At 44.6% G+C, this 24558-nt stretch overlaps 1 protein-coding gene across 3 annotated transcripts in view; it reads right to left on the minus strand.

Moving 5' to 3' along the window:
- The window catches only part of CALN1 (calneuron 1), a 409706-nt gene that overhangs the window by 355136 nt on the left and 30012 nt on the right, over positions 1–24558 (minus strand). For 2 of the 3 annotated variants that reach the window (XM_045571227.1, XM_036410358.2), the window contains exon 2: positions 10351–10542. In XM_045571227.1, the coding sequence (XP_045427183.1) occupies positions 10351–10469 (119 nt within the window). In that variant the 5' untranslated portion in view covers positions 10470–10542. Of the gene's footprint in view, positions 1–10269; positions 10543–24558 lie in introns of those variants that run through there. The other variant, XM_036410359.2, reaches the window with a different exon arrangement.

Below are 24558 nucleotides of genomic sequence, written 5' to 3' on the forward strand. Positions count from 1 at the left end.
CACAGGCTTCAGCAGGCTGGCAAAGGGATCTATGCATGGAAAGACCCCTTAAGATTTTTATTTTTCTGACTCTAAGACGATGGCTCCGTATATTGTGATTTCTTCCTACATTTCAATTCCCCGGTTATTCCCAAGCGTCCGGTAAAAGCTGAGATTTATCTATATCTGCTGTGTGTGAGTGGTGTTGTGGGGAACGGAGACACAGCACAGCAGAGGAAATTGAGCTTTCTCTCCAGCACCGCCCCCCACTCCCAGAGACTGTTACTTGGTGGCTGCTGCATATGGAGAGAAAGGAGATGGGGGTCCCCGAGCCCCCAGCATGGACCTGGAGTGAGGCTGCACAGGGCTGAGATGTGCTGAGCCTGTGGGTGGGAGCAGGTAACCAGAATTGGCTGCAGGGCGGACAGACTCAGTACAGATCTGATCCCCAGCTGTTTCCCCAGGAATAATATGAGATGATGACTGAGGCCGGCAGGCCCTTGAATAACAGCAGCACAGTGGAACTAATGATTGCTTTCCCTTAAATGAGTCCCATCAAAGGTCTGTGCGACCCAGCCCATTAGTTACAATCCCTAAGCGCCCCTAGAGCTGTGGAGGGCACCACTTGCATAAGGAAATGTGTGACCGGGCCTCTCTCTCTCCTGAATGGGCTTTGTTACCACTTTCCCTGGAAGCCTGTCCTGCTTGTCCCAGCTCGTGTGTCTAACGTTCCTGATGTGCCAGCATGGGCGCTTCCTCCCTGTCCTTCCTCCTCCGGGAACGCCAGGCTAGGATAACTTAAGGAGGCAAACATTCCTCTAACATAATAATGTTCTAAGCTATCCATAGGATTCTCAGATCACTGGAAAGACCCCTTATCTCGACTACCCAGCATCCTATTCTCCCACACCAGCCAGCAGGAAACCAGAAGGTGCTGATATTGATGGTTATTTAGGTCGCTCTGTTTGCTTTCACAAGCAGGGCTGCAATGAGCATCCTGGAGCAGGTGGCAGAGGACCCAGGATCCAGAAAGGAAAAGTGTAGTTTTGTCCTAAAGTGTTTGAGCCTTTCCCCATGGAGAGGTGCTATCTATGTGTCCCACCCCCTGGATCTAGGAGGATTTGATGGCTTTGACCACTAAAATATACCAGAGGTGATGCGTACAGGGTGAAGTCATAAAAGGCCAACCAGGCCCCAGCGGGTCCTCCTGCAAGGTTCACCTTGGATGCCCATCTTACAGGCCAGATGCCTTGCTGTGAGATGCACACACCACATGGAGAAGTCAGAGGGAGATGGTCCCAGCTACGGTGATCCTTCAGCCATCCCAGCCCAGGTACCAAGCATGCAAGTGACCACATGATCTCAGCCCCCAGCCATCTGAGTCTTTCCAACAAAGGCACAAGACATCGTGGGGCAAATAAGCCATCCGCACTGAATTCCTGATGCAGAGACTCCGTGAGCATAAGATGTTTGCTGGTTTATGCCACTGAGTTTGGGGTAGTTCACTACAAAGCAAATGTAGCTGGACCAGAGACAAGAGGTTCAGCCCTAACTGGATTGGCTCAGTGAAAAAAGCATCAGCCTGTGGACTGGAGAGTCCAGGGTTTGATTCCAGTCAAGGGCTTATGCCCGGTTGTGGGCTCAATCCCCAGTGGGGGGCGCTGCGGGAAACAGCCAATCAATGATTCTCTCTCATCATTGATGTTTCTATCTCTCCCTCTTCCTTTCTTTCTCTCTAAAAATCAATGGATATGTATGTGTGTGTGTGTGTGTGTGTGTGTGTATTTTTTTTTATTTTATTTTTTTAAGAAAGAGAGAGAGAGAAGAGGTTGAGGAGAAAAAGGCTCCTGCAATGGCCGGATGTGTGGACCACAGACAGAGAGCTGGACTCAGTTGCCAGGGAAGGCAGTGGGGGAGGAGCCTCCATGTCTCTCCAGTACCCTTAGGACTCTGTAATGGGCAGGACTGACTTGAACTTGAGGTAAAGTGCTGCCTTCTGCTAACAGCGAGTCTATTAGGGCATGAACACCACTGTCTCTCTCCTCCCTCGTCACTTTCTCAATAGGATCAAAATGCCCTGATTAAAATTTGACACAAACACAAGGAATATACTAGTTGAATATGGCCTGTCCCAGTGATTCTAAATTTTTCCATTAAAGGGCTTCTAATGACAGAGAATTATGTGGTCATAGCCCAAAACAATCCCCTGCGAGCAAGACACCACTTTTAAAGTCCAACATTTTGTCTTAAAAACTAGCATTCTGCACCATAACATACCTGGCTTAGCTCAGACTGCCTGGCATGAGGTGACATGGACATTGCATGAACATGCATCCTGTTTATCTCTGATGCTGGGTAGGCTCCCCCTATGGCTGTATCACCCGTGCAAATTCCAGGAGGTGGCATCCTGACACCAAAAGCTCTTCCAAAGACATCTGGTTCCCAGGGGCCAACTGGGTTCCTGACCAGGAAGCACTTTTAAAGAAACACTTATTAATATTGATTTTAAGCCTCAGTTCGTGGTGTTTTATTAGAAAAAAATCATGCAGAAAGCCTCCTTCCCCTCCACGCCAGTGTCCCCTGTCCTCAGAAGCCCTACCTTAGATAATAATTCTGGAGCAATTTGGCAAATCCAGCAAAAGAAAAAATGTGGATGCTTTCTGACCCAGAAATGTTACTTCTAGAAAACTTATATTTAGATATACTTGTACAAGTTTATAGGAATAAATATACAAGGATGCTCATTGCAGCCCTGCTTGTGAAAGCAAACAGAACAACCTAAATAACCATCAATATTGAACTGCTTACATAAATCATGATGCAATGCAAAAGGATGTTGGTAATAAATTCTTGAGTTGAAACACCTTGCTGAGCAATGTGACATGTTATTAAAACAACAAACAATTCATATTTGGGTGGATATATATATCTATCCTTTTATATTCCCTAACTTCATGGATTACTACTCACATCATATTCTTGTTTTATAAGTTAACTAGAGTCCTGGTGTATGAATTCATGCATGGGTGGAGTCCCTCGGCCTGGCTGGTGATCAGGGCCAATGTGGGGGGGGGGGGGAGGCTAGCTGGTCAGGGGGAGGGACTGCAGGAGGTTGGCCGTGAGAATGCATTGACCACCAGGAGGCAGCTCCTGTCCCCTGATGGTCAGTGGGTGTCATAGCAACTGATTGTTCAGTCATTCAGTCCTTCAGTTGCTTAGGCATGCATATATATATATATATATATATATATATATATATATATATATATATATATATATAGTACCCTGGAGCTATAAAACAGTGTGTGTGTCCTTTGACATCCTCCTAGGCACACCCTGCACATGAATTTCTTAACACATGAACTCTACAGTGAGTACTAATCTATCTTTTTCATGAGCCTATAAACTGAAGTATTCATTGCTTTATCCCCAACACCCAACACACACCAATTACTAGAGTTTGAATGAATACCACGGTAACCATCCACTGGCCCTAGAGGCTGTCAGTTACTTATTGTTAGCACTGATCTGAGGATAGCTATGTCCTAGGAAGATGGAATCAACACTTAATATGTGGTTTCTAAGCTTTTACACACACACACACACACACACACACACACACACACACAGACTCATTCACACCCAATATCCCTGGCTCAAACTGTGTTTGGAAAAGCTGAGTCAGCCAAAGAGAAGCCATTTTCATTGCTGGAGGGCAACACTAAGATTTTAATGTGCACTGATATTCTCCAAGATGTAGCTCTAGAGCACATGTGTCAAACACAAGGCCCGCGGGCCAAATCTGTCCCGCCAGGCCTTGCAATGTGGCCCGCACCGGGCTGTCATCACTGCACTCCGCTGCGTTTCCATCACAATGACAGTTTATGACTGTTCAGTAAACCATTCGGCCCGCGATTTAGGCTGGATTTTAGATTTTGGCCCCTTCTCTGATTGAGTTCGACACCCCTACGTCTAGAGCATCATCTGAATTTTACTGACTGGGAAGCACTTTTAGAGGATATTTGTTTACATTGATGTTCTGAGGATCATCAATTTGTAATATGTTGCCTTAGAAGAAGTGCAGAGGAAGTGAATGGGTCCTGGGTGAAAAGCACATTTCTAAGAGACAGGGTCAGAAAATCTCCAGAAGAATTATTAAATATTTCTTAGCTAAGATTTGAGTGAAATAAGCCAGTGAATAAAAGAAAGACACCACATGATCTCACTCACTTGTGGATAATAAGGAGCATTATAAACTGATGAACAAAAAGATAGATACAGAGACAGTAAAGAAACAAACAGACTGTCAAATTACAGTGGGGAGGGGAGAAAGATATGGGATAAGAGATCAACCGAAGGACTTGTATGCATGCATATAAGCATAATCAATGGACGAAAAACCCTGGGGAGAGAGGGCATGTATGAGAGTTGTGGCGGGGGGGGGGGGGGGGGGGGGGGGATGGTAAAGTATGTACACATATAATACTTTAATTTAAAAAATGAGAAAGAAAAAATATTTCTTAGCTAAGATCACTTGAAATTCCAATTGGATGGCTGGAACTGATGAGAAAAGAGAAAGGAGAAAGATTTGGACAATGTGACAAGAGTGAGCAAAGCGCAATTGTTGGTGTGGCATTGTAATGGCAGAGACCCTCAGACTGGACCCCTGGAGACTTGGCAGGGCTGTCAGTGAAGTTCCCAAAGAGAAGGGAATTGATGGAAACAGATTTCCAGGTCCTGCTTTAGAACGCTTCTGACTTAGTAGGCAGAGCCTATAAGCACATATAGATTTTATAAACTCAGTAGATACATTTTGATAATGAGCTAAATTTTGAACTGGCCCATTTCTTGGCATTGCTTCTTCTGCTCTATCCCTTGTTCCAGTCAGAATATGAGCAGTGGACTGATATTTGAAGCACAGGCCAGATTTCAGTGACTAAGGGGTGAAAAGCAAATGAAAGGGGAAGAAATAAAACATGTGTAGGCAATTTTTCATAAAGTTTGAAGAAAATTTTGTATCTGCTTTAAAAAAAAAAAAGATGAGTGACATTAGAACAAATGTTTGTGCTTAGAGGAAGAACAAGAAGTTGAAGAATAACGGGAAGTATATTTGATGGAATAGGTCCTTTAAGAGGGGATGGTGGGGAACAGATATGCAAGCACGTGTGGCAGATGGTCTTTAGATTGGTAGAGGGGTACTCTCCTCCACAATGTGGACATGGAGAGGTGAAGAGGGACATGAATAAAGAAAAGATGACAGAGATGGTGGTCAGGAAGATGAAGAATTTTCTTCCTGGGACCTTTGTATTTCGTGTGGATGAGGAAGTGACATCATTTTTAGAAGAATGGGTAGGGGTTGAAACAGTCATGGTAGAGAATGGGGAGGAACCTGACCACTAGAAGAACTACTGAGCCAGCACCAAAGACCTATTGGAGTTGAAGGCTATGAGTACGTAGGGTCAACTATCCATGTCCCATATTCATATAGGATTTGCTCTCAGTATGCTACTCATCCCAAAATAGGACTAGCAATGGTAAACAGCTATAGAGAAGGTTGTCAAACAGAGCGCAGTATTGCAGTGTGAGCTCTCAGAGGTGTTCAAAGCAGCAATGGCGGCCTCCTAGGCACACCCTGGGCATGAATTTCTTAACAATTGAACTCTACAGTGAGTACTAATCTAGTACTAGAGGTGGGTTACTCCAGAAAGTAATAGGAGCAAGGTGGAAGCCGTGGGAATGGAAGTCAAGAGGAAAGAAAGTCACAGAGTTAAAGCTGAGGCAACATGAGGTGAAAATGTTGCTTGGTCATCCACATGATCCTCTCAGCTTCTCCATAGGACATCAAGACTTGAGGCAGATATAAGACTGAGCAAGCTGGTAAGTATTCAAGGAGCATGAGATTGGAAATGAAAGGAGATAGCAAGAAGAGGTCAGAGATAAGACTTTCACATTTCTTAAGGAATCATGCTATGACGGTCGACTAATAGTTCCTTCAAGTGAAACATCTTGCTGTTCTTCTCAGGGGTCCTGGAGGACCTCCCATCCTCCCTCTCTCTCTCTCTCTCTCTCTCTCTCTCTCTCTCTCTCTCTCTCTCTCTCTCTTTCTCTCTCCCTCACACACACACACACACACACACACACCATACCTTTCTCCAACCAGAATACTTTTCTGTTTTAATTATTGGATCCCCCATAAGACTTATTTTTTGCTTGTGAGCAAAAAAACAAACAAAATTTTAAAAACACAGAACTAAACACCACTGATAAGGCCAAACCGTTCTATTCAACATACAAATGAGCTCGAGACTACCCAGTGAGTTGATGGAGATGCCCACATCCTGCATCCTGCTACAATACCATACAGTTTGCACTCTCCCCTAAGCCATAGCCCATAGAGATAATGCTTATTGATGAAACATCCTTGTTAAGGCTAATGAGTTGAGTCTGCTGAGGTCTAGCAGAGCCAGGGGAAGGGAGGAGCAGTGGCCACAATGGATCCAAAGAATGGAAGACAAGTGGAGGAGAAATGAGGATGGACAAGCCATGAAGGACTCTGATAAATGATTCCAGTCTAGTGGTAAGTCCAGCTTAATGACGAAGCAATAAAGGTTGAGTTCCTGCTGCCTCTCATTGTGCTGAACCTTAAATCATGGAGAAGTTTGTGGGTCCTGTTTATGTAGAGACTCTTTTTATAAGCTATTCAGAACAGGAGTGGGAGGGAGAAATAGGAAGAGAATAATTCCCTTTGAAATTCTATTGCCTTCAGAATCAGCAATGAGTCATGCATTTTAATTCTTTGCTTTGTCTACACGTTTTTATTTCAAAATACTAAAAAAACACTTTGTTTAGAACATGAACTATTCTTAGCTCATATATCAATAGTGCACATCCATTTCGCCCCATATTAGAAAAGCTTCCTTTGGATTGGGTTGGAGCAGCACCATACTAGTAGGGTTGTTTATTGTAATTGTAATCTGATGAAGACACCTGGGCATCTCTCTATTACCTGGTGACACTCTCCAAGCTGGCTTCCTGGGCCTACTGACCATCCACAAATCAACTCCATACTTGACCCAAAGAGCACCTCAGATCCAATAGTCTGGACAAAAGGGAGAGACCATCTTTTCAGGTCACCAGTTTGAGAAGGCACTTTGGCAGGGCCGAGACAAGTCGGGCTCCATTGTTGTATGCACTTGGGAGACTCTTAAGAAAAAGAAGTAGAAAAGAAAGAGGTCCCCATCTATGAGTTATCTCCTGCAGACGTGACCACAGCTTGGCAAAGACATAGGAAAAGACAGTCTGGGGGATTCTGCAATCCTCTGAGCTGACAAGCAGGAGGAAGGCTGGGAGTAGGTTTTTCTTCTCTAGTCCCCGCCCTCTGTATAAGGTCTCTCTCCACACTCCCCGGCACAGGCCCTGGCCCACTGTGCTTACCCACCCACTGTGCTTGTTCCACCAGTGACAATACTCTGGGTCTCGCAAGGGACCACCTTCTTTTAAAGGCTGCAATTTAAAGCATTAACAGTAAGCACCTTATCAGATAGTCAACCAACTTCCAGAATGGAATACAAAACCAACATTCCAGGAACTGTGGTGAAGAAGTGCCCCACCACTCTAGCCATTGCCTCTCCCCTTATCCATCCACATATTTATAGTGGAAGCAGCCATGTTCATAACCTCTGACTGTCCTATCCTGGATACTATTGATTTGATCAGGAGTAGGCAGCAATGAGTCTGTTCATGGGGAATTTGGAATTGAGACAATAGTGATTCCGAGCCAAGCCTGGAAGACAAATTAGGAGCTTTTTGACAAGAGTAATTTTCATATAGTCAGAGAAACCAGAGAAGTGTGGACAGGTAGAGAGGAGCAGCTTTATTTGGTTTTCAAAATCCCTCTAGGCCGATGGGTTATCCAGCCTTTAGGCCTTGCATTCTATAAGACACCTCTTCGAACTCCTGCCCAAAGTCTTTCTTATAGGTCTCTCTTTTCACTTAGAACTCTATGGACTTCTGTTACTTACGACCAAAATGGTACAAGGAAATGTGAAAATGATCCGGTGGGAAGATGGGACATGTTGAGGAGACTCCTTACTTTATAATTTTGCCCACCCTGCCCATGCCAGGCACAGCCACCTAGGTAACTGCCCAGAAGGCTTGAGATTTGAGGGCCTCTGATGCTCTGTAGGCTTGACGCAGTACCCAGCCTGTGCTTTAGCTGAAGGAGGTCCCAGCCAAGGGACTGAAGGACAAGGAGGCAATGTACTCTGAGGAAACCTTTGGAGCAGTGGTGGCCAACCGGTGGTCTGCGAACCACTGGTGGTTCGTGAGGTCCGAAAGGTTGGTGACCGCTGCTCTGAGAGACTTCACTGCTGGAAACTGATGTGGGACCATGCTCCAAATGAGCTGTATTTCCTTCCCCTCCTCTCCAATCCCTGGCGTTGAGGCCATAACATCAGGGCGCTCTCTCTCTCATGGCCTCATTCCATTTCTCCTTTTTACCTGTATCTCCCTGCCCATGGCACCAAGAAATCTTTGTGGGTATGCTCCCAAGGAAGGAGTATGCAAAAGTGTAATGGGGGGAGGAGGATTGAATGTGTGAGGAGAATAAGCCAGAGGCCCTACAGACCCTCAGCCTTGGGTCCAAAAAGAGTTAATGCCCCAAGGAGAAGCTGATGGTTTGGTTCATTCCAATTGGGTTAATGCTACTCCCAAAGATAGATGAAATTAAATTGCCTAATTCATGCCCATCACAGTTCTGGCTCCAAAATTCTAAATCCCAAAGTCACAGGATCAAATAAAAAAACTTTTTTTTTATTTAATTTGGGAGTATAGTGAGCAAAAATGGTCTATCTAACTCCGTTAGACTTCTTTGTCTGTTTACTGTATGATACCTTCATTTCCACTAACGTAGAAACCTGTCCCTTCCCTCAGTGGCATCTGTCATGTTTGTTATTTGTTACAGCCATGTGCGGGACATGCAGAAACATCTGTCACTCCAGTCCTTACCTCTTTTCCTTAACATGCTCCCCTTCCCCAGGACAATTGCCCAGGATGCTGTCACTTATGCCAGCCTGAGGAAAGGCCAGCTGGGAATTTTACCCTTGAACTAGACCATGCCTCCTACCAGGCTCCTCTCTTGGAAAGGGTGAGCTGGATTGAGGAGGCCCTGCCCAGGTTGCTCTGGTCCCTGTCTAACCTTGCTGAGCAGACCTCACGCTGAGCCTGCCCTGCAGCTCATGTGTCCTTTCCAGCTTATGTCACTCTCTTCCAGACCTTTCCTCAGAATAGATGAGAAGGGCTCACCCACAGGACAGCATGCCCTGGGCCAAGGATCTCACCAGCTCCGACCTCCGAGTTCCCAAACCACGGCTCTAAATAGACATGCAGAGCCTCCTGTGCTGGGTCCAGCCCCTCCTGGGAGAAATGGCTAAAAATCAGGAAATACAGTCAGAAACATCTCTAGTTCTTTTTTCCCCCTCCTAAGCCTAAACTTAAACTCAGGGCCCCCGCCATCGACACATTCGGCCACCATGAGGAGTTGGTGGCAGAAAGGACTGGCGATTCCATTCCAACAGCCTTAAAGAGACCATTCAAAACATAACTGCTTATAGGACTCAGTACAAACCAACTCCTCAATGCCAGCATCACAGATCAAAATTTCCTTCTATACAAAACCACCCTGAGTTGAAATTCCTCTTGAGTTTATACAGCCATGAATGTCTCCAGGGAGAAGAAAGAAAGCAAGGTCAAAGCCAGGGAAGCCTGTGGCTTGGTAACGTGAGACCCCTCCCCCTGAACTGACCTCCTCACCTGTAAGTGAGGGACTGGGTCTCCCAGTGGTTAGGAACCTCGGTTTAGGATTCAGAGATCCGTGGCAGGAATCACAGGTTTACCTTTGCCTGTGCGATCTGGGGTGAGCTGATGAATGTCTGTCTTACTTTTCTCCTGTAAGAACGGTGTTAGTGACACCCTTGCAGGGTTATTATGAGGATTTGTGGAAATTACCTACGCGACACTCCTGCTCTGATGCTGACACACAGTCCCACTCTCTACATGATATCTGTTGCTGCTTTTCTAACCACTGGCATCACCCCAACCCAACCGGCACCCGAGAGCGTCAGCTTGCAAACCCATCCCCTCACCCACCACACACCTTGAACCTGTCAGGCTCAGGACTTCCTCTCTGTACCCAGCTTAGACATATGCCTCCTCTGGACCCCTCCCAGATGTCCTGTCTCCTCTCCCCCCACACTCAGCAGCAGACACTCCCAGCCCCACACCACCCCCTACCTGCGGGCAGAACACAATCAATCCTGGGCAAACACGCGAGAAAGCTCGTTTCTCCAGGGGGTTTGGGGGGAGAAGACTTGCCAAGTGGGGAAGTCGGGGGCCTGGCTCCTCGGCGGCTCCTCTCCCCCTCCAGGGGCTCCTCTTCCCCCCTTTTCCTCATGCTCAGGCTTCCCCTCTCCGGGTTGCTCGGGCAGCCGCATCGGGGGTCCAGGGCGATGTTCTCAGAGAGCTTTGTGAGCACATCAAGCGAACGTCAGCGGTGACACTGAGGCTCTGTAAGGAGTTGACAGAAACTTACTGCCTGCACAGTGCTGGTTGATCATTTTTACTCAGTCAGTTGCCTAAATAATTCACACCCTCCCTTCCATGTTTAAACAGGACAATGGCAGCAACACAATCCGGACGCCAGAAATATAATTACAGTCGTGACAGTTGTTTAGTTATTAATGAGGCCTCCATGTCACCGGAGGGTGTTACACAATGAAACAGTAATGTGCCTTTGGAGCCAACCTTCCTATTTACAGGTACTTTTCCGTTCACGCTCCCGTGGGGACGGCGGTAGTAGAAGCGATGCAGAGAGAGCCACAGCCACCAACGCGATTGCAGCTCGCAAGAAAGCCCAGCTCCTTGCCAACATAATTTGTTTCCCTGCCGCGGGCATCAGCAGAGCCACAGAAACAAAGTTGGGGGCAGAGTTCGGGGTGGCTGCCTCACGGAGCAGATTCTTGCCAAAGCTCCTAAGCCTGGGATGCTACTCAGGATCCCAAGGCAGCGCCATCCCAACGTCCTGAGACAAAGCAAGCGAAGAGCACCCCGGACCAGAGTCCCTTTCTGTCTCCAGCCCAGACTTGCTTCCCGCCCGAAGGGAGCCTCTGCATTCCTTGGATGTCACCATCTCTCCCCGACATCTGGTGAACCCCTACTGGTCCTTTGTGAACCCACTCACCTGAAGGCACCCCTCACCTGTGCCTGCTTTGGCTGCTGAACACTCTTCCCGAGACACTGCATTGAGAAAAGCTCCAGGCAGAGGGTAATTCCCATGCATGCTGTGTCATCTGGGCCCAGGCAAGGACAACCTTAAAATAATTGGTGCCCAATAAACACTTATTAAACTCACATTTGATCAATATTAGCCCTCTGGATGAGTGTTTAAAAATTAGTAACCAAACAAAGAATAGAATATTACATTCTGTACTTTACATCAAGAGATGTAAAGTACAGAATGTAACCAGAAGCATTTTGGTGATGAAAAGAATGAGCCTTGCAGAAACCGGTTCAGCTCAGTGGATAGAGCATCTCCCTGCTGACTGAAAGGTCCCAGGTTTGATTCCCGTCAAGGGCATGTACCTTGGTTGCAGGCACATCCCCAGTAGAGGAGATGCAGGAGGCAGCTGATTGATGTTTCTCTCTCATCGATGTTTCTAACTCTCTATCCTTCTCTCTTCCTCTCTGTAAAAAATCAATAAAATATATTCTTTTTTTTAAAGAAAGAAAGAAAAGAATGAGCCTTGGCATCATGGATGGAGTCCTCGTCCGAAAAGGGGACAGCCGCACATTGCAGCGGGCAGTGGCCTCTCCCTGCACAAGCAGCCCCGTCCTGGAGCTCAGGCTGCGTATCACATCCTGGGAAGAGGCTCCCTGCTCTGCTTCCATTCCCTTGAGTCTGACCAGAGGTGCATTGCCACGCCTGGGAAGTGTCCTCCTGAGGAAGCCGACCCTCCGGAGGCGGGACTAAGAAGATGACCTTAGGAAGCATGACACCTTGCAGAGGTGTGTGCAAATGTCATTACTGTTGTAAGTCAGGGTTGTAAATCTGTCAGTCCCATCCTGGTCAAGTGAGGGAAGCCCAGCTCCAGACACAACAAGTGTCAGTTAATGCAGCGAGGGAGTGACAGACGCACACAGTGACCCTGGCTTTGTCACTCCCACCGTGACCGGAAACCCCACACTCCAGGTCAGGGCAGGCCAGACGGTGTCCGGGTGCTCCTGACCTGTGAGAGCTCTGGTTTTCTGAGGGTCGTGACAGGAGGTGGGCCCTCCCCCAAAGAGGTGGAACTTCCTGTGACTAGGTGGAACTTCCCACTGGGACACCCTATGGAAAGGAAGGCAGAAGCCTTTTCTTACCAAACAATACAGGGTTAACACACCCATGCAATAGCACTTGTCTTCAAATACACACACACACACACACACACACACACACACACACACACATTAGTATTGTACACATACACACATGCTCACAGATCAGTCTTCAAACATTCACAGCCTATGTGTGATCTCAGCCCCTATCCTAGACAGACACACAAGGAGGACTCACTCCACAGTCACACAACTGTACACAGCTGCACACACTGATATACACCACACACACACACACACACACACACACACTCAAGAATTCACATATACGATGGCACCTGCTTATCCACAGGAGCTGCACACACACCTAAACTTTTTTACTCATCTCTACTTATCATGTTAAGTTAAAAACGAAAGCATTTTTCCTGTGTCATTACAGTAGGAAAGGAAAAACAGAAGGTGACATGTTATTTTCAGATATGCTTTTAGTTGCCATGACAGTCACAGCATCATGGAAGCTGTGATTGGTGGCAACTAGATTTTAAAAGAACGTAATTAGCTCCCTATACACGAGACCTTCCAGATATATTGAGTGTACTTTCTCATCAGTCCGCTCCTCACAGAGTGGGCACCAGGGCAGGGGCACCCCACCATGCTGGTCAGGCTGCCAAGCCAGCTCTGGGACCTGCCAGGCGCTCCGGGCCAGGATGTCCAAGCTGATGCTCACCACAGCCTGAGAACCTAATCCACTTAATTACTTGGAATGTGCTTGAGCTCAACAGGAGCACGGCCCTGGAGGTGACAGCTCTCCGTAAGGAACATCGCTCCTGCTGCTCGGCCGGCCTCTGATGCCCTTTACCGCAGCACTTCCTCTGAGCCAGAAAATCACAAAGCCAGGGGGCTGGTCCCCAGCCACACAGGGAGCTGGCTCCTCCAGCCAGAAGCCATCTCTCCAGAATGCTCCTCTGCAGGTCACGGCTGGCCTGACACATAGTAGGGGAAGCCAAGCTGCCCTCCCCGGGGTGGGACTGGCCAACCACAGCCAACTAATGAAGTAGCCTAAGGTGACATCTGCAGAGATGAACTTGCATCTCCCATCGCACTAGGAGCTTCTAGAAGAGAAGAGCCATATGCACGCACCTCCCAGGTCCTCAGTGGCCTTGTGCACCTTGACACCCACCGCAAATATCTCCTGAAAAGTGAGTCTTGGTCCCCAAATTAACTGGTTGCCTCATTTCCTGTTGAGATTCTTAAAGGCGGTAAATTCCAGAATTTCCCCACTAAGTCCTTTATAATCATCTGAAAGGTCTGCCAAGGAGCTGGTTTGTGAGCCCAAGTCCCGAAGTTAGAGCTTTGTGCTCATTCCTGGGCCCCATTTAGTGTCCTTTCCACGTTTTGTTTCCGCAAATGACCCCATCAACTTCCTTCAGCACCTGAAATATTCCCTGAGAACGGGCCCCTCGTGTGAGGCACTCCAGGCCGCCCAGACAGTGACACCGATGTGGTTCTGCCCTCACGGTGCTCTATCAGCTCCATAACTTTTACCAACCCGTGTTCTTGATGTGACTAAGAACATGGCTAATGGACAACTTACTATAGCTAAGATCTGGAAACAGTTCAAGTGCCCATCAGTAGATGAGTGGACAAAAAAGCTGTGGTACTTTTATACCATGGAATACTATGCAGCAGGACAAAAGAAGAATCTCTTACCCTTTGAGACAGCATGGAGGCACCTGTAGAGTACCATGCCAAGTGAAATAGGTCAGTCAGAAAGAGATAAGTATCATATGATATCACTCATATGTAGAATCTAAGTAAGAAAATAAACTGATAAACATCATGGATCCAGAGACATGGAAGCATGGAAGAGAGTGCAGGATCTCAGAGTAGGCCTGAGCCGGGGGGTGTGGGGGAGGAGTGCATGGGTGGGAGGTAATCAACCAAGGACCTTGTTTATATATGTGTGTGGCCCATGGACACGGACAATGGGGCAGTAAGTGCCTGGGGTGGGAGGCAGGGACAGGCTCAAGGGGTTCAATGGAGGAAAAATGGGGATATATGTAATATTTTCAACAATAAAGAGTTATTAAATATACTAGAGGCCCGGTGCATGAAATCCATGCATGCGGGGGCAGGTCCCTCAGCTTGGCCTGCACCCTCTCACAACTCGGGACTGCTGGCTCCTAACCACTTGCCTGCCTGCCTTGTCACCCCTAAACCCTTTGCCTGTCCGCCTGATTGCCCCTAATCACCTATGCCTGCCTGCCTAATCGGCCCTAACCACTCGCCTGACTGCCTAGTTGCCCTAACTGCTCACCTGCCTACCTGATCACCCCTAACCACCTCAGCCTCAGTCCCCGCAACCTGTGACCCAGGCTTCCCTCCAGTCGGCAAGCTTCCCCTGGGCCAGTTGCAGGCACCTGGGACCCAGGCTTCCCTCCCTCCAGCCAGCCACAGACACCTGGGACCATACCCAGCTTCCCCTGGGCCAGGCCCTGGCTTTGTCAGGAAGGATGTCCAGTCTGAATGGTGTAATTAGCATGTTACCCTTTTATTAGTATAGATATCCTACCTACTAATAGAGTAATATGCAAATTAACCATCACTCCACTACACCCACAAGCCATGCCCACCAGGCACGCCCACCAGCCAATCAGACTGAGAATGCAAATTAACCCAACAAAGATGGTGGTTAATTTGCACACATGGAGGGAGGGAAGGAAGAGGGAGGGGAAGTGGAAAGCAAGGCGGCTGCAGCTGCTGGAGGGAAAGCACTGCAGCCCGTGTGGGCGGGACCGGGTGAGGCGACGCGTGGCCACGGAGGCAGTGGTGGCGGGAGGCAGCAGGAGTGGCAAGCACGGCGAGTCAGGTGGGTGGGGCAGGGCACCCAGCATAGTGCGTGTGGGCCCAGAGGCGGCAGCAGCAGCTGCAGTGGGTCGGGCATGCGGGGCGAGGTGTGCAGTGGTGGTGGCAATGCACACGCGGCCTGGGAGACGGTGGTGGTGGTGGTGGTGGTGGCAGCCTCGGACGTGGTGATGGCAGGCAGGAAGTCTTGCAGGAATATTTCTGCAACAGGTCACTAGTAGCTATAACATATAATAAAAGCCTAAGCCACTATTACTGCGGAACGACCAGAATGGCCGATCGCTATGATGCTCACTGACCACCAGGAGGCAGATGCTCAACGCAGGAGCTGCCCCCTGGTGGTCAGTGCATTCCCATAGGGGGAGTGCTGCTCAGCCAGAAGCCAGCTCACAGCTGGTGAGTGCAGCTGCCACAGTGGGAGCCCCTCCTGACTCCGCCCGAGGCAGCACTACCGAACTGGGCCAGGATGAATGTGAGCGGTGTGGTGCCTGGCCCCAATTTGGGCACCTCCCTGGTCACCTGCCACTTGGCACCTTGCTACATCCTCCGAGGAGTCCCGGACTGTGAGAGGGATGTCCAACTTAGGCCCAATCTCAGTGCCATTCTCTATAGAAGACAGTCAGTCTGAACAACCCAGTGACTCAGGAAATGCAGGCAGTTCAGGGTGAGCCTGCCTCTGCGCTTGACTCACCCACTCGATGATGTTCGCAGGACAGACATGGTGGCCCAGCCCATGCACATGCAGCAGCTGCTGAAGCTCAAGCAGCAGGCTGTGCAGCCGCAGAAGGCCATCCAGCCACAAGCCAGCAGGCAGACATCCCCTGAGAGGTCCTGGAGTGTAAGAGGGTGCAGGATGGGCTGAAGGAACCCTAGTGTACAAATTCATGCACTGGGCCTCTAGTCTATATACACTGAGTGGCCAGATTATTATGATCTCTGAACATGTAATAATCTGGCCACTCAGTGTATATCCTGTATAACAAAAGGTTAATATTCCAATTGTCCCCTTGATCAGGAGTTCGATCAGCAGGCAGGCCAGCCAACCGCCCAAGTCTCCTCTGCCTGGCCAGGCTGGCCTGACCCCATCCATGCAAGAATTCATGTACCAGGCATCTAATATATATAGATACAGGCAAACTTCTTTTTGAAGGTAAAGGACTCTATTTGTTTCTCAACCATTTAGTATATAAAAATTAAGCTGTCCTTTTTTTTTTTATTCTGGCCAATCTAATGCTTATGAGCAAAGTGTATGAGGATTAATTTTTACCAGCACAAATAATCTATTAATATGGGGTAGATGGTACTACTTAATTTCTGGGAACCCTAAGGAACAGTAATTCCCAAACTGATATTCCCAAGTTCAGTTCAAATGTTCCCATGAGACGCTCCCTGCATTCTGACCACATGGGACATCATTAGGTCGGAGCCTTTTGTGTCTGTGGCCCCTGCTACATCTTCCGGTTGTTGATGGCCATATTATAATTATAACTGTACGCTCTGTAATGCCTGTCAAGGGTTTTGCATGCGGGTCTTTTCTTTCAAAACCCTCCACAACATGCCATCAAATTGGATCCACAAGTAAAATTTAATTTATTGATCTTATAACTGAAGATTGTACACTTTGATCAACATCTCCCCTTTTCCCACCTCTCAACCCTCAACCCTTCAGCTCCTGGTAACCACCACTGCCCCCCCCCCACCGCCCTTTTTGTTCCACATATAAATGAGATCATGCAAATTTGTCATTCTGGGTCTGGCTCATTTTATTCAGCATACTGCTCTCTAGTTTTACCCACCTTGTAGCAAATGGCAGGATTTCCTATTTTGTGGGGTTAATAGCCCATTCTGTAGATGTACCACATTTTATTTATTCATTTGTCTCTGGAAGAACACACAGGTTGTTTTCTTGGCTACTGTGACTAATGCTGCAAAGAACGTAAAGGTGCAGATATCTCTTTGAGATAAGGATTTTATTTCCTTTAGATATTATATACTCAGAAGTGGGATTGCTGGATGTTATGGTAGTTTTAATTTTTGGAGGAACCTTCATACTCCTTTTCTGTAGTGGTTGTAGCAATTTATACTCTTACCAGTAGTGCAGAGTGTTCCCTTTAATTTAATTCTGTTTTGAAGGTACCTTTTGGACAAAATGTTGAGTGAAATGAGTCATGCCACATGATATTTAGTGGAGTACAATTTGCTGAGAACAGGAAGCCGGAGGCTGGGTGTGAGGTTTTGCTAGCCCCAAAGCCAAGGAATCTCGCATTGACCGGAACACATGAGCCCTGAGGCCCCTTCTACACAGGAGAGGCTGTCAAAGGGGCAAACACGCAGCTCCAAGTGCTGAAGAGCCGCAAAGTCGACCCAAATGCACTTGTTTACTGGGTCTGAGACACTGTCATCTTGTAAAAGTGGTTGTTCTTGCCATTAAAATAGTTTAATACTAAGGAATATTCAAAGCACAGGTAAAAGATAAAAATAAACTGCTGGTGCCCTAGCTGGTGTTGCTCGATGGTTAGAGTGTCAGCCTGCGCACAGAAGGGTATCGAGTTGGATTCCCAGTCAAGGGCCCAAGGTTGCAGGTTGGATCCTGGCCCAGGTCATGAGGAAGGCAACCAACTGATGTGTCTCTTTAACACTGATGTTTCTCTCTCTTCCCCTCCCTTCCTTCTACTCTCTCTAAAAGTCACTGGGAAAATATCTTTGGGTTAGAATTAAAAAATAAAAAAGCCACTGGTCTAGCACATAGAAAATATTCACTGAGCTTCTAAAAAAAAATGCAAAAGCACCAGCTAAAGCTAAATGCTACCATAAATGTCAGGTAAAAACAAATGGATCTGGAAGGATCATGCTAAATAAAATCAATCAGATGGAAAAAACAAGAACCATATGATTTCATTCGAGCGTGGGGTATAACACAGAAAGCAACAAGAGAACAAACAAAACAAACAAACTCAATAGATGTAGATTAACAGTATGATGGTTACCAAAGAGAAAAGGGGTGAGGAGAGGATGAAGAGAGCAAAGGGGGTCAATTATAGGGTGTCCCCAAACATGTATACACTCTGAATGATTATAAAGTTTATTAACATTCATTTTAAAAATGTAAAAGAATCTACAGAAATGAGTGTGTACACGTGTTTTGGGACACCATATATATGGTGACAGCGGGAGACTAGACTTTGGGTGGTAAGCACAACATGATATGCTTACCAGATGGTGTGTTATAGAATTGTACACTTAAAACTTACATAATGTTATTAACCAATGTCACCCCAATAAAATTAATTTTTACGTTCCTTTTCTCCCTATTTCTGTCCAAAACCAAGTTGATATCATGAAGATAAAATGTGTGCCCAGGCAAAGCCAAAATCCTAAGTCCACGACTGGAGATGAGACCTGACCCCTCAGCAGCACCTGCATTAGGGCTCTGCAAAGGCTGCTCCTCAGGAGCCCCATGTCCCTCCGTGTCCTGGCTCAGACCCACAGAATACATCCTAACCCTGGTCCCACAAAATGGGAACCAAGACTAGGACTGGTTGAGAGCAACTTAAGTTGAAAATTACAATAAAATGGGAAATAATCGATTTTTGTAGCTTAAGTTACATAAATCCCCATTAATCCAAAAGCCAGCATTCAGCCTCTCTCTTCTGAGGCAACACCAAAGACTGAATTGTTAAAAGCAGAAAAAAGTCACTGTCATCCTTACTATTCATATATTGTTCATGTCTCCACTATTATTAACTCTGTATTGTAGGCATTAATCAATATGATTAGGTAAGTCTTAAAAGGCATAAGTCTGAAAAAGAAATGAAATAAAACTATCTCTCCTTAAAGATAATGTGATTATATGTCTGGGAAACCCAAAGAATCCCTAAAAGGTCTATTATAAATGATAAGAGAATTTAGTGAATTTGCAGGATTTCAGAGTAACATACAGAATGTATTAGAAACATATAGTGGGAAGAAATAATGTAAGAGAAGAACCCATTTACAATGGCAAAAATAATTAACTTAATAACTTTTATATATTTAAAAAAAATATACCAAATGGAAAAGCCACACCTGGCTGGTGTGGCTCAGTTGGGTGGGCATTGTCCTGCGCACCAAAAGGTGGCCAGTTCAATTCCTGGTCAGGTTGCTGACTTGGTCCCCGGTACAGGAGGCAGTTGATCCATGTTTCATTCTCACATTGATGTTTTCTCTCTCTCCATCTCACTCTAAAAATCAATTTTTAAAATTGTTTTTTAATGGAAAAGTAAAGCAATTCTTAAAAATAAAAAGCAAATGAAAACAAGCAAGTACAACTGTGCTTCAGGTTAATGGCTTAACTAAGAAAAGAATTTTTTCAGTTCTGTTAAAACATAATATTTTGGCTGTGAGACAGATGCTAAGGACAAAAAGAACCACAGAAAAATCATAAATAAGGTAATATCATTAAGAACCAAGATGTTCTGTATTAGAGAAAAGACATATATAACACTTTAAATTACAATAAAACAGAAATCTAATTTGAATAAGAATATTAGTATGCACTCAGAATTTATTTTTTTCTTTCAAAAATATGTAGGTCCCAGGTCTGTCATTGAAAGGCTTCAAAGTAATAAAACTCAGTAGCAATGAACATCACTAGCACTTATTCTGTGGTCTCTAAATGCCATTTCTAGTATAAATAATCAGCACCAGGGGAGGAAATGTGAAAAGTAGGCTGGGACTTTTTGTCAGGCCTGAATACAGATAAGCCCCCAGTGATGTCAAGAACACAGGTAAGCTCCCAGTGATGTCAAGTGACAGAGGAATGAACTTGAAGACATGTCCAATGGCCAGATATAGGACAGTTCATTATTCTGAAAATTTATAAGACTATAACTGCTAAGGCACCAACTAATAATTATTTTTAAATGATAAATGAAAGAAAGTATCAAGCAATTACCCTACAGTTTCTTTTTTTTTTTTTCAATTACAGTTGACAGTCAATATTATGTTAGTTTCAGGTATGCAGCATAGTGGTTAGATACATATAATTTATGAAGGGAGTCCCCCAATAAATCCTGGCTTCATACATAATTATTACAGCATTATAGAATAAATTCCCTATATTGTACTGTACATCCCCATGACCATTTTGTAACTACCATTTTTCTATACAGACTGTATTAGAAGGTGAACAAATAGTTGATGAGACAAAGTTCCTAATTAATTAAGAAGAAATGATAGAATTAAAACATTACCATTTGGCTATCTCTAATGAATAATAGATCTAGGTAATAAACATCAATGGCTACTAAAATCATTAGGTGTAAGGTTAATAGAGAACTTGATCATGGATGAATCAAGCTGACAGAATCTCAACCTTAACATGAATGGAGGGGGACAACCAGATATTAAGTACCTTCTGAAGTGAGGCAAGAGGAAGCACACAGCACAACCTAGAAGAACAGAATAAGACTTTAATCAAGCCCTCAGATTTAAACCTAAGATCTTAAAAGCATCGAGAAATATGTTAAACAACACAGGAGAATAAAGTAAGCCAAAACCGGAATGCAGGGAGTCCTATAGGACTAATTATACCATTTCTGTAACAAATAAAGGGCATAGAAAGAAAAGGAAGACACTTTTATGGTACTTAAAAGAACTATCAGTTGTGAGCCATAGCCCTTTTAAACCCTGATTTAAGCAAACTGTATAATTGAAGCAACAGGAAAAATAGAACATAGAGATGATATTGAGCAATATTATTGATTCTGTTGGAAGTGATAATAATATTTTACTTATATTAAATAAAAGCATCCTTATCTGTGAGAAATACACAATGAAATATTTACATGTGAAATTATCCTATATAATAAAGAGGTAATATGCAAATTGACCATCACACACTCATACAAGATGGTCGCCCAATGTAGTCAAAGATGACCACCATAAGATTGCCAAAAGGGGAGGGTATTTGTGGGTGATCAGGCCTGCAGGGGAGGGCAGTGGGGGGCAACCAGGCTGGCAGGGGAGGGCAATTTGGGGTGACCAATCTGCAGGGGAGGGCAGTTAGGGGTGACCAGGCCAGCAAGGGAGGGCAGTTGGGGGCAATCAGACCAGCAGGGTTGCAGTTAGGCATCAATCAGGCTAGCAGGGGAGTTGTGAGGGGTGATCAAACTGGCAAGCAGGCAAGTGGCTGGGAGCCAACAGTCCTGGATTGTGAAAGGGATCTCAGATTGGAGAGGGTGCAGGCTGGGCTGAGGGACACCCTCCCCCGTGCATGAATTTCATGCACCAGGCCTCTAATATGTTATATAAGAAACATTAATAAGATTGGAAGAGTATCATTAATTATTAAAGTTTTTGTTTGGATACATGTGGTTTCATTATAGTAGTCTCTTTTGTGGATATTTTAAAATTTCCACAATAAGAAGGTGTTTTTTTGTGTGTGTATTTTTTAATGTTTAGAAAAAGAACTTGGTGAGTTGGATCTTGGCAAGATATCTTGTGTGTAAATTAAGGGAAAAGAAATATGCTTTATATACATACAGTCAGTTTTGCATTCAAGTGGAGCTGAAATTCAGTAATGTTGAATAAGATGAGCAGCTTTGGAGATGGGGAAGCCAGGTTATAAAGTAGGGCATAGGTCAGGGGTCTTTTCTTAGCTTTCCTGGGATGAATAATATGGCATAAGAGGGTTTCTGCCACCCGAGCTGTGGTCATTGACATGGTAGCTAGGCCTGTCCCTACAAATATGCTCAGGGCTTGGCATTAGTAGACACCTCATAAATGTTTGTTGAATGAGTGTCAGATGTTATAAAGTCAACTACCTACAGGAAGTACTGTGATGCATTTCAAACAATCCACTCCCACCTATCCCTGTCACAGCCTATCACCATGGCTAGAATTTCTACAGTTAAAGAGACTCCTTTTGTTCATGGCATTGTTATACCAATTGTTCTCAAATGTGGTGTCTCTGTGTAGTGGAATCATAACTATCACTTATAAAGTAAGTGGAAAGCAGGTTGTTACTAATAATACTAAAGCAATTTAAGGAAAGTGTATCATTATTGCAAAAAAAATAACAACAAACTACAGAGATTGATAAATGAACTCAATAAAGTAGCAGGATACAAAGTAAACATCAGAAATTTATTGCATTTTTATACACAAATAATGAACTCTCAGAAAGAGAAACTAAGAAAACAACCCCATTTACAATTGCAACCAAGAAAATAAGGTACCTATGAATGAATTTAACCAAGGAGGTAAAAGACCTGTTCTCAGAAAATTTTAAGATGTGGAAGGAAGATACAAATAAGAGGAAGCATAGTCCATGTTCATGGATTAGAAGAGCTAACGTAATTAAAATTTCCATACTACCCAAAGCAATCTATAGATTCAATGCAATTCCTATGAAAATACCAATGGCATGCCTCACAGAAGCAGAACAAATATTCCAAGCATTTACGTGGAACCACAAAAGACCTCAAATAGCCTCAGTAACCTTGAGAAAGAATAACAAATTGGAGGTATCATTCTACCTGATATTAAACTATATTAGAAGGTGATAGTAATAAAAACAGTATGGTGCTGGCATAAAAACCGACATATAGATCAATGGAACAGAATAGAGAGCCCAGAAATAAACCTATGCCTATAAGGTCAATTAATATTTGACAAAGGAGATAAGAACATATAATTGGGTAAAGACAGTCTTTTCATTAGATGGTGTTGGGGAAAGTGGACAGATACATGAAAAAAAAAATGAAACTAGACCAGCTTCTTACCCAGACACAAGAATAAACTCAAAATGGATAAAAGACTTAAGTGTAAGTCATGAAACCATTAAAATCCTAGAAGAAAATATAAGCAGTAAAATCTCAGACATTTCTCTTAGCAATATTTTTTTCTGATATATCTCCTCAGGCAAGAGAAATAAAAATAACAATAAACAAATGAGACATCAAACTAAAAAGGTTCTGCACAGCAAAGGAAATTATCAACAAGATGAAAAGACAACCCACTGAAAAGGAAAACATATTCACCAATGGTAAATCTGATAAGGGTTAATTTCCAAAATTTATAAAGAACTTATACAACTGAACATTAAGAAAACAAAAATCTAATTTAAAAAATGGGCAAAGGACCTGAATAGCCACTTATACAAAGAAAACATACAGATGATCAATAGACATATGAAAGATGATCCATGTCAGTAATAATCAGAGAAATGCAAATTAAAACCACAATAAGATATCACCTCGTGCCTATCATCACTAAATCAACAAACAACAAGTGTCGGTGAGGATATGCACTGTTGTGGGGAATGCAGACTGGTATGGTCATTGTAGAAAACAGTATAGGGTTTCCTCAAAATATTAAAAACTGAACTGTCTGATGACCCAGTAATTCCACTTCTGGGAATATATCCAAAGAAACCCGAAACACTAGTTCAAAAGAATATATGCACCACTACCTATGTTCATCGCAGCATTATTTACAATAGACAAGATTTGGAAGCAGCCCAAGTGCCAATCAGTAGATGAGTAGATAAAAAAAGCTGTGGTACATTTACAAAATGGAATACTACAGAGAGAGACAGAGAGACAGAGAGAGAGAGAGAGAGAGAGAGAGAGAGAGAGAGAGAGAGAGAGAGAGAACAAACATGGATAGACCTGGAGAGTATTATTTTAAGTGAAATAAGCCAGTCAGAGAAAGATAAATATCATGTAATTTCACTTGTATGTGGAGTCTAATGAACAAAATAAACTAACAAACAAAATAGAAACAGATTCAGAGGTGAAAGGTGTTGGGGTATTGGGTTAAAAAGGTAAAAGAAGCAAGCCAAAAAAGAAACCAAAAACAGACATAGCCAACAGTATAGTGGTTACCAAAGGAGAAAGGGGTAGGAGGATGTTGGAAAGAGATATGATTTTGGTTGCTGAGAGCACAATGCAATATGCAGATGATATATTATAGAATTGTATACTTGAAACCTATAAAACTTTATTAATCAATGTCAACCCAATAAATTCAATTTTTAAAAAAGAGAAGTGTATCATTAATCTTACTTCATAGTACAAGGATCTTATCTAATAAAAGAGAAACATGCAAATTGACTGTATCACCACTACGCCCACAAGTCAAGCCCACCATCCAATCAGGAGCGAGTTTGCAAATTAACTCAGCCAAGATGGCTGCAGCCACAGAACTGGAGAGAGCAGGAGGCCAACCTTCCCGCGCGCCCTGGCTGATCCTGGCCTCTGCTCAAGGCTACAAAGTTTTAATTATAGAAGATAAATAAATCCTAAATATCTGCTTTCAGCCAGCCCTGGCTTCTGCTCAAGAAGGCACTAGGGGGGCGGA

Source organism: Pipistrellus kuhlii, unplaced genomic scaffold (assembly GCF_014108245.1).
Source record: "Pipistrellus kuhlii isolate mPipKuh1 unplaced genomic scaffold, mPipKuh1.p scaffold_m20_p_4, whole genome shotgun sequence".
In the NCBI taxonomy this organism is placed as follows: Eukaryota; Metazoa; Chordata; class Mammalia; order Chiroptera; family Vespertilionidae; genus Pipistrellus; species Pipistrellus kuhlii.